Raw genomic sequence first — 17,793 nt, 5'->3', positions numbered from 1 at the left:
AATTCTTCATTTGAACTTCCGTGAGGCTTGGGTTTGTGATGAATCAAACCAAGATGAGGCAATTTCTTCATTTATTCTATGAGCAAACATTTATGGATCGCCTGCTGTGTACACACCACATACCCGCCACCCTTTCTGCAGTGCTTAAAGCTGACAAGGGTAGATAAAATGTGCTGGGACACCTCCATCAGGGGTGACGCTGTGTGGCTGGCCAGGCCTCCGTAACTCGGGTCAGGAGTTTCGTTTCTTGAGAAAAATCCCAAGAACATTATGTTTTCCTTTGCTTTGTAAATTTCCACCTCTAAACCAAATCTTTGACACTGCTGGCTGAGGTATCATTATTGTGATTAAAATAAACTGACAGTTTACAGAAAAACTATTGGTGTGCAGAGTGTAAAAGTTCCATTTCCAGACTGTGGGGATCCTGACTCTTCTAAATCCATTCAAGAAATATCTTTTGAGCATCTACTCTGTTTTAGGACCTGGGAATAGAGCAGTGAACAAAATAGACAAAAATCTCTGCCCTCACAGAGCTTCTTTGCCTTTGATTTTTTTTTTTTTTTTGTAATTGGGATTAGACAGACATGGAACAAATAAGGAAAATAGAATACAGAATGCCAGATAGTGATAGAGGCTGTGGAAAAGTGGAAGCAGGGGAAAGGGGATGTCATGGGCGGAGGTGAGGCTGTCTTTACTGGGAGGCTTCTTGAATATTTGTGGCTGCGTGCAGTACTCCTGCACACAGTGGGACACATCCATTACCCACTTGGGTCTTGGGAATGTACTCAATCTGGTTAGAATTTTAATCGTGGACATTGATCCCTCTTTTCCAGGTGAGGGACCTGGGGCCCCCAGGGTGGTGAAGTTGCTGTCCTAAATTCGCACCCCCAGTACCAGAGAACAGTCTCTAGAAATGAAGGACTCTCCATCTTAATTGCCTCATCTGAAAACAGAGCCTTCTTCACAGCCTGTGCTCTGCTGTCCCAGTACTGTGGGCTTATCCCAGAGCTGTGTGGAGAGGGCAGCCGGCCTCCCCGTGACATCCTTCCTCACTGATAGAACATCCTGTGGTCCTTGTCATCTGCCAGCCCCTCACCTCTGTCCCTGCTCCTCTGGAGAAGGGTCCTCTGCATTTAGAAACATTTACTATTTAGTCTTTGTGTTTTTCTTTTGTGTGTAGTGGGGAAATGAGATATTGAAATGTTTATCATTTATTGTAGTGGTTTATTTTCCCTGAAACTAATCAATAAAGGAAGTTTTAGTGGTTAGTATAGACCTGTAGAGCTGTAAGATTTTTTAGTGTAAGTCCTTCGTTTTATAGGTGAAGTTTGTGGGACCCAGACAGGTGAAGTGACTTTTTTTTCTCTTTTTTAAGTTTATTTATTTATTTTGACAGAGAGAGAGAGAGAGAGAGAGAGAGGGAGAGAAAGAGAATCCCAAGCAGGCTCCATGCTATCAGCGCAGAGCCTGACGTGGGGCTGGATATCACAAACCGTGAGATCATGACCTCAACCGAAATCAAGAGTCAGTTGCTCAACTGACTCAGCCACCCAGGCGCCCCTGAAGTGACTTTTCTAATATCACACAGCTGTTGAGTGGTATAGTGGGGGCTAAAACCTCAATGTGAGCTTTTTCTATACCATTATCTTACAATACAGCATATTCATTTTTTTTTTCTGAATATAGAGGTAATAAGTGCTTTTGATGAAAATTTGGGAAGGGTTTAGAGAAAAAAAATTACTGATAGTCTCACATACCAGAGTTAATCAGCAGTCATATGTTTATTTTGAGTCTTGTATGTGTGTATTACTGTGGGCATTTTCTCAATGTCATTAAAAGTTCTCAGAAAATAGTTTGGATTGGTGATTTGACCTGTTTTGGAGGTATACTTTATTGGCCTTGGGTTGTGCATCTGGCATGACATTTCATGTAATGACCCACTTGCTGACTGGCCATCACTCAACAAATGAGCAGACTGTAGGTGTTGACAGTGGTGATTGCCATTGGATGGCTTGTTTTTTTAACTGGTGCCTGGTGTTTAAATTGCTGTTGTTGTCTCTACTTAAATAGAATTTGAACCTCCTAGAGTGAAGAGCTTTGTATCCCCAAACTTTGGTTGGCTCTCTAGCTCATTTCTCTGGACCTCAGTTTCCTTATTCTGTGAGTGGATGATCTTCCCTTGGCCCCTCCTCTGAATGTTAGATAAACTCTGGTGGCCTCTCCTCAGAAAAATCACAAACACACGAAATTTTGAATGTAATTTTTGAGGGTTCATGGACCCCCCCCCCCAAGTTCAGCCTTGAGTTCCAGGCTAAGAACCACTAGACTAGATGATGATGCATATTCTATTTCTGTGATCATTTGATTAGATCTCTGATGACAAAAAAAAAAAAAGTTGAGGTGAGCATCAGAATTTATATCAGATTTTTAAAAGTTTATTTATTTATTTTGAGAGAGAGAGCAAGAGAGAGCACATGAGTGCATGGGAGGGGGCAGAGAGAGAGAGAGAGAGGGAGAGAGAGAATCCCAGTACTGCCAGCACAGAGCCCTGCATGGGGCTCGATCCCACAAACTGTTGAGATTATGACCTGAGCTGAAATCAAGAGTCCGATGCTTAACTGACTGAGCCACCCAGTGCCCCTATCAGATTTTTTTTTTATTTTAACTTTTCAAAGAGGCCCCAAGGTTCTGATGCAGAAAACCTGTTCCTCTCCCATCTCTACCTGCTCCCACATCTGTTGCCCTTTTCATCACTATATCCCTCTTCCACCTCTTCCAAACTATCACTTTGTGTCCTGCATCTGTGACTTCCACTCCCTGTTGTTTTGCTGCTTCTTGTGCCTTCTGTATCCTATATTTTTGTTTCTCTCAGGAGGGCAGATAATTTTCCTGACACCCTTTCTTTTCTTTGGCCTGCGATCTGACCAGGGACAATACACTGGAAAATCTATCATTTGCTCCTTTTTGCAATTTTTCTTAATTTGTGCTTGCTGTTTCACTGTCCCAGAACAAGAGAAAACAGATGATTACTTTGGAGTAGAGACTACGTGTGTGTGTGTGTGTAGTCTATATGTATATATGTACATATACATATATAGTTGTTTAATATTTAGACATATGTTTAATATATATGTAAATCTACCCCAAATTATGTTTATGTCTTTATATGTATATATTTTATTTAAATATACTTTATACATACCTTAAAGGTGTGTGTATGTATATATATATATATATATATATATATATAGCCTTTAAAGTTAATTGTTATGTTTTAAATATCCTTCTGATATGCCAAGAGCCCCTAATAGAAGAGTGGGAAATTTTCTTGAGGTAATTGATATTTATTCCTCGTATGAGTTACTCCTTATGTGATTATTAGCTACAGCAAAATGCAGTTTTAAATTTTATATAATTCATTGCTAAAAAAAAATTATTTGCATTCTTAAAGGTTCAATTATACTGTTTCCAAGTGTACCTTTGTCTGAAAAGTGTCTAGCAAGTTTTGCAGGATAATATTTTCTTAGCTGGGAGAAAGGAACATTTTAATTAGTAAATGGTCTGTTGGGTTTCAGTTTATTAACAGTTAAATGCTTTTGCCTTAATTTGGGCCATTAACAAATGAAAATGTTTGCATATTTCTACAACTACTAAATTTTACTTTAGAACTAAAGATAACCAGTGACACAAAACTAACATAAGCACTGAATTCAGCAAATGCATTTTGAGTGCCTGCAGTACTTAAGACGCTGGAGATGCAAAGGTGGTTAAGATCTAGTTCTTGCCCTCATGAATTTATAGTCTCACTGAAGAGTGTGACACATACAAAGTTAATAAAAGGTGGACTGTGAAAAGCTCCAAAATAGAGGTAAGTAAAAGCAATGCCCACAGGGTTGCTAGAAGAGGAGCTAATCAATCCTGGCTAGCAGGAACAAGGTGGCATTTAAACTGGTCTTAAGGCATGTGTAGGAATCCTGGGTGAGAGGGTTGTAAACTCTTTGCTTTTCAAAATATGACGGAGCTTGATCTTACAAGTGGGAGGGGGAAGTTGGGAGCTGTAGAATCTAAAGTTAGCCTTCTTTATGGTAAAAAATTGCCCTTGGAAATTTCCATAAATCTTCTCTAAAGTTTTCATGGTTTTGTGTACCCAATCTGTATTTGAATAAATATTAAAATCTGAGAACTGAAACTCATTATACAGAAGCATTCATTCCATCCTTCTTCTGAAGTGTTCCTACTTTCCCACAGGGTTTACTCTGTTCTGTTTAAACAGTAAAACTCTATACCTTTGATAATGTTAGTAGATGGGTTTTTTTGTGTTTTTGTTTTTGTTTTTTCTTGTAAGAGTTAAACCAGGTAACATATGAAAGAACTAGAGGCTGCTGGATAGCAGGAGCTCAGTGAATGTTGGTGGACTTGAATCCAGAGGTCCAGCATATACCTTGTTCTTTGAAATGTTGCAAAGAACACCTTGGCCACCTACTTCCCATCCTTCTAAGATGGCATTTCCTCTTGTGACTGCTCTGACCAGATGTCACTCTCATGTCCTTAGATATCGATCTCACGAACCCTTTAGAGAAACCACATCCTACTTGGAGGTTTAGGTTATGGACTTAAATACTATACCGTGTAACTCTCCTAGACTGGCAGACTTCTAAAGCATTTGATTGTCCCAAATGAGCAGAACAGAACCAGGGCACTTGACATAGCCTGAGAAGTTATGAAGCAGGAAAGCTGGCAATAGTAACTCCATTCCTCTAAGTCCTGAGAATTTCCTTCTCATAAATTGGACCATTTGAAGGTGATAGATTACAAGACCATCTTGCTCTTAGAATTGCTTTCCTTGGGGCGCCTGGGTGGCTCAGTTGGTTGAGCGGCCGACTTCGGCTCAGGTCATGATCTCGCGGTCTGTGAGTTCAAGCCCCGCGTCGGGCTCTGTGCTGACAGCTCAGAGCCTGGAGCCTATTTCAGATTCTGTGTCTCCCTCTCTCTGATCCTCCCCCGTTCATGCTCTGTCTCTCTCTGTCTCAAAAATAAATAAACATTAAAAAAAAAAAAATTAAAAAAAAAAAAGAATTGCTTTCCTTTACCCAGGATTTAAGTATAATGCTCTGAGATCATGGTGAGAAAGCATTGTGAACTTTGCGGCTGCATTTCCTATACACATGTTGAGAACCTAGTATATTAATCAGTCCCTTCTTATGCAAATCTCTGCATGAGAAGCTTAAAAAAAATTTTTTTTTTCTTGCCTTACAGCTTGGTACATTTTCGCCTTTTGGTGATATGAATTAGGGAACTGATGGTGTTTGCCGTAATGTCCTGGCTACCTGGAAGCTCAGAGCCAATTTAAAGTTTTTCCTTGATTACAAAAGAAATATCAATTTATTGCTAAAATTTTGAAAAATACAGGAAAACTGTAAGAAGGAGATGCCTGGCTCATCGGATGAGTATGTGGGGTTCAAGATGACTGTTAGAAGGCAGCTGTCATAAGCAGCAAAGAGTAAAGAACAGTTGATTTTATTAATTTTTAAAAAAATGTTTATTTATTTTTGAAAGAGAGAGTGCCAGTGGGGGGGGGGGGGGATGGACAGAGGATCCAAAGTGGGCTCTGCGCTGACAGCAACAAGCCCAATATGGGGTTGAACTCGTGAACTGCAAGATCATGACCTGAGTGGAAGTCAGATGCTCAACTGACTGAGCTGCCTAGGCACCCCAAGAGCAGTTGATTCAAGAAATGTTTTAATTAACAAATTTTAATTAAAATTTAATTTAATTAATTATTTAACTTAATTAAATTAAAAAAAATTTTAAAGACTTTTTAATGTTTATTATTTTTGAGAGAGAGAGACAGAGATAGAGCACAAGTCGGGGAGGGGCAGAGACAGAAGGAGACACAGAATCGGAAGCAGGGTCCAGGCTCTGAGCTGTCAGCACAGAGCCTAATGTGGGGCTGAAACTCATGGACTGCGAGAGCATGACCTGAGACGCAGTCGGACACTTAACCGACTGAGCCACCCAGGCATCCCAAGAGCAATTGATTTTAAATTGAAGCACTTTGTAATGTATTGTCACAATATGGTTGGTGAAACTGTCATTTTAGATCACATAGCCAAAGCCCTGAATTTAAGATGAAGGCTAATTTCTTCAGCTGGGAATAACAACAATAACAGTAATTACCATTAAATGAATACCTCCTATGTACCTGGCACTGTGCTATGCCATTTTTACCTTTTTACCTCTTCACTACATTACCTTGATGGGACTAAACCCAGATGCTGCCTTTATCTTTAATTGCTGATCAGTAGCTTTTCCATATTTTGCTTTTTAACAGTTGGCATAATTGGAATAGACAATTGGTTCATAGTATCTTGGTTAAGAGTGTGTACACTGGATCCATATTGTCCCCGTTCACTGTAGCACCTTCTGCACATGTGGAACCCCTCTGTACATCAGTTTCTGCATCTGTAAAATAGGGATAATCATGTTACCTGCTTGGTTGTTACAAAGATTACTTAAATTATCCATGCTGGACACTTGTAGTGTTCATACAACAAACAACTGTTTAAGTTCCTATTCATTACTTACAGAATGTCAGAGTATTTTTTTTTTAATGTTTATTCATTTTTGAGAGAGGGAGGGAGAAGACAGAACACGTGTGCTCACATGAGTGGGGGTGGGGCAGGGACAGAGGATCCAAAGCAGGCTCCAGGCCCTGTGCTGTCAGCACAGGGCCCGATGCGGGGCTGGAACTCATGATCTGTGAGATCATGACCTGAGTTGAAGTCGGACATTCAACCCACTGAGCCACCCAGACACCCAGAATGTCAGAGTATTTTAACTAAATACACAGGGTAGCATTTCTCTCAAAGTCCTGATCTGCCAGTGAATTAAGGAAGATGGGGAATTGAGGAAGAATTGGGTTATTTACAACTTCTCAAGCGAATTCAAAAAGTTGCTCAAGTTGTTGGTTATGCTGTACTTAACTGAGACTCCGTGGCTTCAGACTTTCTTGCCTCTTCTGATTTATAGGACATTTATAAGTTTTTATTTAACTGCTACTTTAATTCTGTATTTATGTAACTGAAGCTCTGTGTTTTGGGGTTTGTTTTTTTTTTTTTTTGTCCTCTTGTAACTTTATGAAGATAGAGTTTTAAAATTCATATATCATATTATTTTCGAACCTAGATTTGGCAAGTGGGTGTATATTTACCTTGAAAGATGAGCCAAGGTTGAGAAATGGAGTAGTTAAAAAAATTATTGTAGGGGAGCCTGGGTGGCTCAGTCAGTTGAGTGTTCAACTCTTGATTTTGGTTCGGGTCACAATATCAGGGTCGTGAGATTGTGCCCCAAGTTGGGCTCTGCGCTGAGCATGAAGCCTGTTTGGGATTCTCTGTCTCTCTCTCTCTTTCTCTCTCTCTCTCTCTTCCTCTCCCTCCCTCCCTCTGCCCCTCTCCCCTACCCATGCTCTCTCTCTAAAATAAAATATAAAAAAAAAATAATTGTAGAAACTTAATTTTTTAATGGACTAGTTGAACCCTTGTGACTGATTACACAATTAATGTTCACACTCAGGATTCCTGGTGTTTGAGTGATAAAGACTGGAGTGGCTCGGCAGGCCATGGTGGGAAAAAAAGAGGACACGGGGGCGTAGAGCACCGTCTTGGCTCTGGTGATGCCCCTCTGAGCCCTTCCTGCCTCAAATACTTTGTCTGGAAAGCGGGAGCCTTGTACCTGTATCTTTTATGATAGTTTATGCATTTCCTTGGGTAATATACCTTATGGCACCTATTTTTGCTAAATAATACTTAGTTCCATTGTTTACTTATTATTACTACTACTTTTATTATCTACTGTTACTAAATCCTCTGATTTCAAGGAAATAAGCAGAGTAACTAACTGGGAGAAGTTTTGCAGGATCCCAAGATGTGCAGATTAGTATCAATCCCATTTTAACACTCATTTTCCGTGTAATTTTTAAATAAATTCCTTAAGACTTCTGTTTTAGTTTTTCCTTTAGATTTTTAAATGATTAAAAACTTATTCCACTAATAATGTGAAGAAATAGCAGGCTTTGGGAAAACACATTTTGGGTGCTATCACCGTTGAAGCATGGGATGGTGACCCAGCTACTCTCCTGTGCTTTTGTGTAACTCTGTATTAATTATATTAATCTGTCATATATGATGTGTATTCACCTTGCCTTCCCAACTAGTTCTGACTTTTCTTGAAGGGAGAGACCCTGCCTTATATTTTTACTGTGATCCTCTCAGTTTCCAATCCTGGGCTCATTACCCATGCACCTGTTGATTTAAAGTAATATTCTGTTTAAGAAAAGCATTTACCATGATATGTAGCGTCCCATGAAACTGTTTGATGACCTCGTCTTTGTGGCATAAAATAGATAAATTAAGTTTCACGTGCTGAGGTCTATCTTGCGGGGGAAACTCTTTCCTTACACCTGCACACCTACACATGCAGGTTATGGGAACCCCTCACTCTTTGCCCTTCCCTGTTTTGGTCACCAGCCAAGCATTTGGTGTTTAGCCCTAACCGTGGAGGAAAGCATCCAGAAACAACAGGAATTTTAGAACGCCCAGACAACTTAGCTGTGTCTTCAACTCCAGGAGCTTCAGATTTGAAGTAATCATGAAAGAGTCTAACTGTGACTTATTTTCTTTTAAACACTGCACTGTTTTGATTCGGCTCCATGTGGCCCACGCCGTGCGGAACCGACACAATGAGGCCGGTCTTTATCAGAGAGGCAGCACACTGTGTGTTGTACAGTTCGGGTTTGTTTTCCTGCGGCCGGCGTGTGGGAACCTCCCATTTTCTGAGCAGTAGTAACAGCCCTGGGGGCCGGCCCTCGCTGGCCTGCCCTCCTACCCCCGCGGGCCCTGCCGACCCAGCCAGCCGGCTGACCACTGCACTCGGGAAGCCAGCTTCCTTTCCTTCCTCGGGCCGGTGGCATGCGTGTGCCTCGCACTGCCAGGGACTCGCAGCTGTCCCTGTTGCAGACTGTCTGATTTGTGTTTCCAGCCGAGAATGCAGGCTGATAAATGCAGGACAAGCAGTCGAAGCGTCAAAAAGGAGCTGGTGATTGAATCCCCCCTGCAGCGCAAGGATGCGGCTCCCGGGGAAGTGGAAGCGGAGAGCCCAGGGCCAGTGCTGGTGAGAGGGGTCGTCTGTTGTCTTCTCCACCGGGTGCTTTTCCCGTGGGTGCGCACCCACTGCCTTCTGGCACTCTGGTTTTAAAACTTGCTCTGTTCTGCCTCTCGCGAACTCTCTCCTTCCTTCTGCAGATTCTCTTTGGTTGCACTTTGATTTTTCTTTGGGAGGAAAGATAATGTTGACATTTTCTGGGCGAATGTGGTTTCCAGGAGGCTGCTTTGTATAGAACAACTTTGTATTGTTCAAAATTATGTCCCACCTAGCAGCAGCGTGGCCAAACATAAACCCAGGGAGGCGCATTGCAAATGCTTTCCACAGGGTTGGCAAAGAAGTCCTTTGCAAGATGAAAACGTGTTTACATTATGTATTTATATGGTTGTGAAAATTAAGATGACATGGGGGTGGTGGTTTAAGGAACATAATGAAGTCACATGCGTTCTCAGTCACGCATTTTAATAGGGTAGCCTTGAACAAAGTAAGAAATAACCTAAACTTTGAACCAATTGCTGGAAAAGTTTCTGTTCCCTTCTTATCATTAGCTAAACTCCGGGTAGTTGGGATAAATTCAAAGTGCTCTGGGTAGACTGTGTAAGGCAGGAATGTGAAAAATGGTTGTGTTGTTATCATCAATGAGTAGGCTGTGCTCCCTCTCGGAATTTCTTTAGTACAATAAAGGCACATAATTTTTTAAGCAAACTGCAAAAAACCACCAGCATGCACTGCAGAGGGGACAATTGAGCCTTTCAAATGACCTGTTAAAGGGATTGTTAAACAAGTACTTAGTGATTTTATATAGTGATTTTTTTTTTTAACAGAGGTTCGATTGCTATAGTTAATTAACTTAATTTTCAATTAGTGTCTTTAGTAATCTGAACTTAACCTTCCCTGTAATGGGTTGGATTTGAATTAAATTGTTTTCTTCGGTGACCTGTGAGGCTGCCTTATACTGTTTGGCTTTGAAAATTATACTGCTAACTATGAACTGAGAAAGTCAGTAGATATGACGAGCTTTTTCACTGTAGATTTTCATCCGAGGGATTTAGTTTTCTTCCCCCTGGTATATTGTTTAGAGATGTTACTCATTATCTTGGATTTCTTTCTGCCAGCACAATAGTTCATTTATCTATTGAGCAGCTCGAGCCCCTTCCATGCTGGATATATTTAACTGGTTAAAGCTCCTAGCTGATGTAGCTTATGATTTCTTGGAGGAAGTGGTGTGGTTTAGGTTCCCTTGTGAATATTCTTAAAAGTCTTTTGTCAGTGTTTCTCCAGATGTGTGGAAATATTTATCCAGAGGCTTAAATACACTACAGAAAGACGCTGTGTGATTTTTTTTTTTTAATCAGACAAGTGATTTTTAAAATATTTCCTTCTCGGATCACCTGGCTGGCTCAGTGGAAAGAGTATGTGGCTCTTTTTTTTTTTTTTTTTTTTTTTTTAATGTTTATTTATTTTTAGAAGGGGACTGAGGGGCAGAGAGAGAGGGAGACACAGAATCTGAAGCAGTCTCCAGGCTCTGAGCTGTCGGCCCAGAGCCTGACATGGCGCTTGGACTCTTTAACTGAGAGATCATGACCTGAGCCGAAGTTGGATGCTTAACCGACTGAGCCACCCGGCGTCCTGAGCATGTGGCTCTTGATCTTGGCGTCCTGAGTGGGAACCCTACGGTGGGCGTAGGGATTACTTAATAAAAAACTTCCTTCTCTTTCTAGCCCAGTTACTTGTTTATGTCAATCTCACCCCAGGCAGTTACACTGGGAGTTCTTTTTCCATTGTAAAGGGTGTGCAGGCTGCTCCTGGTGGGCCCAGAAGCTGCTGGCAGCATGGGGAGCTTGGGCTCTGTGCACTTGCAGAGAGATGTGAGGGAAAGGTGAAGGCAACAGTGATACAACAAGGAACTGTTTCTTATCTGATAGTGTTTTTTTTTCTCTTCTTCCACTGCGTGAGCAAGATAAAAAGAGCTAACATCGGGTAAGAGAGGCAAGGATATTTAAGCCTTTGCCCAGGGCAGATCTTCTTACTTGTGATTATCGCTGCTCACTGCAAATGAAAATTCAATAAACTGCTTGGAATACAGCCTTTTTTCAAGATGTTTTTTAAAAAGTATGCCAGCACAGTCATGAGATCTATTTGTTGTAGCGCTGTTGTTCTGCATTATTATGTTAGTAGCCCACGTACTTGGTGAGAATGCATTTGTAACATTTGAATGTAAGTAACTTACTTTATCCCAGGCAAAGCATTTTGAAATCAACTTTTGCCGATTTTAGTTATGTACGAATCAGTCCTTGGGGAAAATGTTACCTAATTTAGAAGGCACAAATCAATTAATGCATGTAATAAGAAATATAGTGTAGAAATAGGGAAAAACAAAGTGCCCTTACCTTTACTCCAAAAGTGCCCCAAATTAATTATTTGGTTTATACACTTTCTTTTTCGTTTTGTCTATTTTTTTAGTAATCTTTACACCCAACATGGGGCTTGAACTCACGACCCTGAGATCGAGTATCACATGCTCTACTGACTGAGCCAGCCAGGTGCCCCTGGTGTATATACTTTCAGACTTTCTCCTGTGTGTATAAAAATATAACATTGTGGTATGTGTGTTTGAAAAATGTACTATACTATAGATTTCGGCATTAATATTCTCCCAGAACATATCAAAAACACATTTGTCACCATCTATAGATTTATGTCATTATTAATGGCTGTATGGTACTCAGTTCTATAGCAGTATCATAATTTGATGGTTATTTGTTTCCAATTCTTTGCAATTAGTACAAGGTACAGTCATTGAAAAAATGACTTTGCGGGCTGACTATAAATATGTCTTACAGTATTTGTTCTGTAAAACTTCTATCAGAAGTGTCCTCTTGCTGCTTTTCTTTGGCAATAATGTTTGTTTCTCCTCTGCCAGGGCAGCAGTTAAGGGCTCCCTTAGTAGTGTCGCTGCTTGTTCGGTGCTAGGTAAAGCCAGTGCTTCTTAGAGAAGCATTGGACGTTATGAAGTTTCCAAGGCTGCAAGGTTCAACTTCCAGACACCTTCATAAGCGGGCCTCGTCCCCTCATTGGGACAGTAAGCGGGGGAGGCAGCGCCTGGTGAAACTTCTCCACGCCTGAGCAGGCTCACTGCCAACCCCATTGGAAAATGACTTCGTGGGCTGTGTGAATGGCTAACAGGGGAGCAATCAGGATGTTCTTGACGTCGGCAGGTTAGTTACCCTGCTTCCATTTGAATACGTATTTTTGCCCACCCATCCCCTCCCAACTCTAAATTCCTGGAACTAATTTATTCTCATTGTTACTGCTCAGTAATTTAGAGGAACAGGATGTGGCATCAGAGTCAGAAGTGGCCGGGGTATGTCGTTTGTGGTGCCCTTTTGCTGGGTTACTTTCGAGAGGCGTCGGAGGACTGCAGCACAGGTCTTATTTGGGGACTTGGGGAGGTTGAAAGATGTGAAGATGAAGAAGAGCTGAATTTTCATGTGTTAGCCATACTCATGAAGTATTTTCTGAAACATGTCTTCTTAGAGACAGCTTTTCTCTGTGTTATTTTTTCTGGGCTCTTCAGGTATTCAAAACCCAGCCTGAGTTCTCACTTCTGATACCTGAATAAACACATGATTAGCTGACTGCTTGAGAAACCCTGAGGGCAGGAGGCCCAGCTTCTGGCTGGATGAGTAGGTGTATTGCCTGGGAAAACCTTCTCTCTCCCTGAAGTTCTGTTTACTCTAGAAATAGCCAAAGGAGTGAATTAAGACACAGACCCCGGGGCGGGGGGGGGGGGGGGGGGCCTGGGTGGCCCAGTCGGTTGAGCTACCAACTTCGGCTCAGGGCATGATCTCACAGGTTTGTGAGTTCTCGGCTCAGGGCATGATCTCACGGGTTTGTGAGTTCGAGCCCCGCGTCGGGCTCTGTGCTGACAGCTCAGAGCCTGGATCCTGCTTCGGATTGTGTCATCCTCTCTCTCTGCCCCTCCCCCGCTCAGGCTCTCTCTTTGTCTCAGAAATAAATAAACATTAAAAAAAAAATAAAAAAAAAAAAGACACAGATGCTGAAGTTGAAGGTTATGGGCCATGATCATGTTGTTGTACAGATCCTATAAAACTTCAGATGGCTGTAACTGAGTTAATTCAATTATGCTTATAAAGTCCTTCGGCCCTATAGGCATCTTTAGAAATGATTAATGATATTAATTACATTGGTGATACTTTGTAAGTAGTTTTTTTGTTTTTAAAATACTGAGTGCTGAAGGAAAGAAGTTCCTGTACGCTTTGTGTAGTGAGGTATTCCCGGGTGACGAAATCAGAAACGTTCACTTATTCAGAGCCATAAGCCTTCACTACGCTTGTTGGTTTTCCCCTTGATTTGTTTATTCATTTTTTTATTCAGCCCACATTTACAAGCCCTACGATGTGCCAGACTTACACTTACCAGCAGCCTTCCTTTCGCCAAGAGGCAAGGTCTGGCTAATGAGGGGCTTTCACCTGGTATTTATTAGGCACAGTGAGTGCTAATCTCACCCATCCTTTTCCACTTAGGCAGACAGCACTTAAATCATCATCAGCTCCAGGAAGGACATGTCCTTGAATTTTTAGCGTCCAAAGCAGGCCTAGCCCCGTTTTACAGAAGGCATAGGGGCCCCTGACCGTTCAGATGAACAGTTAGCATGAATGAGGCCCCGAAGATGCCACATGTTTTGCGGTGCCGTAGGGGAAGGAATCTTTGGAACGTGCATGCTTAGAAAGGGCCGGGGTGAATTGACTAACCTTGCAGGCATGGAAAACTGTCACAGAGAAGGGGCTTTTAAAACCGTGTCACTATCCATTACAGCACAGCCACTCTTACTTTCTGAGATTCTTGCTTATCTAGAACACACAAAACCACCCTGCTTCTTATGTTGTTCGTCAACATGGAGGCAGAGTGGCCAATCACTGGTTTTTTTATGACAAGGTAGTACCAATTGCTTTCTTCTGTTTTTTGTAGTAATAACAAAAATATTTATATAGTGCTCTGCTCTGTGCCAGGCATGGTTTTAAGCCTGTTAAACAGATTATTTCAATTCTCACAATTCTAGGAGGCAAGTACTATTATTGTGGGGTTTTTTGCCTTTTTTTTTTTTTTTTTTTTTTTTACACAAATGAGGACACCAAGCACAGAGAGGTTGGGTAACTTGGTAAAAGTTACGTCTACGTCTTTACTAAGCGGCAGAGCCAGGGTTTTTGGCTTTCAGTCAGGTTTTTCAAAATTCACACCTGGGGGCGCCTGGGTGGCGCAGTCGGTTAAGCGTCTGACTTCAGCCAGGTCACGATCTTGCGGTCTGTGAGTTCGAGCCCCGCGTCAGGCTCTGGGCTGATGGCTCGGAGCCTGGAGCCTGTTTCCGATTCTGTGTCTCCCTCTCTCTCTGCCCCTCCCCCGTTCATGCTCTGTCTCTCTCTGTCCCAAAAATAAATAAAAAACGTTGAAAAAAAAATTCACACCTGGACACTGACATACAATTCATTAACAAAAATGAACATATTTACTTAAGCTTAGCATTGGTATAAAGATGAAAAACAAAGGTTCAAAAACTCCTTGCCCTTAAAAAATTTAAAAATCTTTAGAGAAATAAGAACTTACAAGTGACAGAACAACAATGGTTGAGTGGTGCAGACGAAGAGAAGGACGGCTGTGCCCAAAGGAGCTGGAAACATGAACAAAATAGGATTAACTGGTATTGGGAGTCCCTCTTATTTTGGGTGCCACGTTTTATCACCTTCCCAGAAAGTTATATAGAAATTTCGATTAGTCGAATACCTAAGAGTCTGGAGACATCTTATTTCCTTACAGCATGATCCCGTGTAACCCTGAAATGCTTATTCCCTGACCAGTAAGATGGGCACTATGGTCCCTGTAGTGTTTAGAGGAGGCTGCTGTTTGCCCTGTGTGCTGACAGGTAATGGCTAAATACAAGGCAGCTGGACTTAGTCACAGGTAGCAGGTGGCATGGGTGGCCTAACAGAAGGCACTGTGGAGGCCAGAGACATATTTTTCCCTGCTGATCATCATGCTTGCCTCCCCATCCCCTGCCCCAGACCTGGCTTTCATAGTTTTCTCCTCTGTAGAATGAGAAACATGTAGCAGATAATCTCATATTTGTCTTCTGGGGCTAAAACTCCAGGGTTCCAGGTTATTAGCTTTGATCTCAGAATAACCTGTGACGGAGTCAGGTCAAGACCTGGAGTTTTAGTTTCAAGTTCTACGTTTAGTTTATTCAAAACCGGTTGGACTGTGAGTTATAGGAGCTGCATAACAGGGGATATTGGATTGCTACCCAACATAATGAGTGAGACAAGTGAAATGGAAAGAAAGAAGAGTGACCGTGGAATTTGGAGTTGTTAGCAGGGAGAACTATGCAGGAGATTCACAAAGGCCCGACAGGCCTACAGATGACATATTACTGTGAGTATAATTTTAGAACCAAGAAAGCTTGGAAATTACAGTTCTGAAATATCTCTGTAATGTGATATAGCTAGTCCCAAGTGTCTCTTAGAGTAACATTTTGAGGCTTTAGAAGTTTTTAGTGCTCACTTTCCACACGAGTATGTGCCACTTACCATTGGATCTCTGAGGGTTTTGCCAGGTTCCCTGGGAGGAGCCGGGCCCCAGTTCTGTTTTGGGATCTCCTTGCTATGGAGAACTGTCCCTACCAAGGGAGAAGCAGAAGTGACTGGTGCAAAGAGCCCTGAACTCAGTCATGAGACCTGGGTCCTGTGTTGTTTAAACCTACTTGACATTTCTAAATCAAGATTGCGTTTCTATCAGATGGAGATAGTAGTAGTGACTGCCCTCCAGACAGCTCATCTCCAAAGGTTGTCTAGACTGCCCCGGTCACCTTACCACGTTCAGTCTTCCCTTGCTCTGAGCCGTGCTCCAACATGCTGCCAGACTGCGCTTTCCAAAACACAGATAAACTCCTTTGCTAACTTTCCTTTGCACAGAAGGCAAAGCATGGCTTCTCTGATTCTTGGCGGCCAGCCCCGAACTTGCTTGCTGGCCTCCTCTTCCGCACCTTCCAAAATGCATCCTGACGAGGCTCTGTGTTCTCTCATTGAGGGCGCTTTTATACCTGGCATGCTTCACTGCCAGAGAATTCCTGTGTGCCCTTCGAGTCCTGACTCCCAAGCCAGCTCCTCCAAGAAGCCTTTTGAAACCGTCTCTGCACTTTCTCCCACAGGCCGTGTGCTCCTGGGGCCCATCATGGCCTTGTTATTCTGGCATGTTTAATTATTATACGGCTTTGCTGTACTGTAGCTCAGGCTTATACTCCAGCCTCCCTCACATGGCAGGCGGGGTGGGGGGGGGGGGTTCTATGCCTGGTGGCACCCGTGAGTGGTTTTGCTTTCTTTATATTCCATCTCTGACATAGTATCAATAACGCCCCCACCCCATCCTTTTTTCTTTTTTTGGCACCGTCCTGGTCATTCTTTGGGGAATGTAGTAGCAAAGAATGGGTTGCGGAAAGGGCCCTCCAGGAGAGGCTGGATCTGGGGATTCTTCTTCAGTCTCCCAGCCCCCAACCCCCTCAAAGGTGTAGCCCCCAGTATCCAAATGAGTTGAATGAATTTCCAACAGTAAAAAGGGACACATGCTCAACTAAATGTGATGCGGATACTATTCCCTGAAACACTGCAGTTCTTCTGTTATTATTAATCTAAACTGTTAGCTAACATTTTATGTGAGTACTTACTTGAGGACAGAAGGGCAAACTTAGGTGAACAAAGTCAAACCCCTTTCTCTTTGGAAAAAACATTTGGAAAAAACTCATTGTGGGACCTTTTTACCGGCATCCAGTAAATTGACTTTATGTGGAAAAGGTAGTGGAGACGCTGTAAGATGTAGGGCAAGGAAGATACCTCTTTCTGGGGGAGAAACGGAAGAGAGGTGGAGGCTGTTAGCAGCCCTGAACAATGCAGGCCTCCTCCTTTATTAACCAGGACTATACCTGACTGTTTTGTCCCTAGTGCGGTATGGTAGTTTTTCCAAAATATGTCTTGTTCCCCACTCCCCCCACAAAGTAACAGTTTTAAAAAGCAGTTTGTCCTTTGTTTTGCCTTGAAGTTTTAAAAATTACCAGTATCTTAAAGTTTCCTACAGTCTATAGTAGTACTGTTTAATAGAAATACAATTTGAGCTACATATGTAATTAAAAATTTTTTGGAAGCCAAATTAAAATAAAAAGAAGTGGGTGTGATTAATTTTAACAATGTAATTAATTATAACCCATTATTGTGGAAATATTATCAGTTTAGCATTTGATCTTTATAGAGATATAAGGCATTGTATATTCTTTTATTCCTTCCAAATCTTTGAAATTTTATGTCTATAGCATTTCTGAATTCAGAATGGCCACATGTGGCTAGTGACTACTAGGCACTGTATTGAACAGTGCAGGTCTATAGACTTACATATTCCAAAACTTATACACGTCAAACCAGAAAGTTGTCATTTGAGTGGGGTGAGCCATTGGATGGGGTACCATATTTATGAATCTGTGGAGGAAAAATGACTATTTAAGTGTAAAGTTGGGCTTTCCTTATAAAGATAATCCTTGAACTAGTTATTGGTAAAGTATAAATACCATTTATA

General features: G+C 41.8%; 1 protein-coding gene across 10 annotated transcripts in view; it reads left to right on the top strand.

The window, feature by feature from the left end:
* The window catches only part of DOCK9 (dedicator of cytokinesis 9), a 290,594-nt gene that overhangs the window by 100,174 nt on the left and 172,627 nt on the right, over positions 1-17,793 (top strand). For 2 of the 10 annotated variants that reach the window (XM_049647480.1, XM_049647478.1), the window contains exon 1: positions 7,909-9,168. The exons of 6 other annotated variants lie outside the window; for them this stretch is intronic. In XM_049647480.1, coding sequence (XP_049503437.1) covers positions 9,043-9,168 — 126 coding nt within the window. In that variant the 5' untranslated portion in view covers positions 7,909-9,042. Of the gene's footprint in view, positions 1-7,908; positions 9,169-17,793 lie in introns of those variants that run through there. 2 more of the 10 variants (XM_049647486.1, XM_049647482.1) reach the window with 1 other exon arrangement.

Source organism: Panthera uncia (assembly GCF_023721935.1).
Source record: "Panthera uncia isolate 11264 chromosome A1 unlocalized genomic scaffold, Puncia_PCG_1.0 HiC_scaffold_16, whole genome shotgun sequence".
Classification (NCBI taxonomy): Eukaryota; Metazoa; Chordata; class Mammalia; order Carnivora; family Felidae; genus Panthera; species Panthera uncia.
Note: the sequence above shows the minus strand (reverse complement) of the source record. Positions and strands in the feature narration are given on the sequence as shown.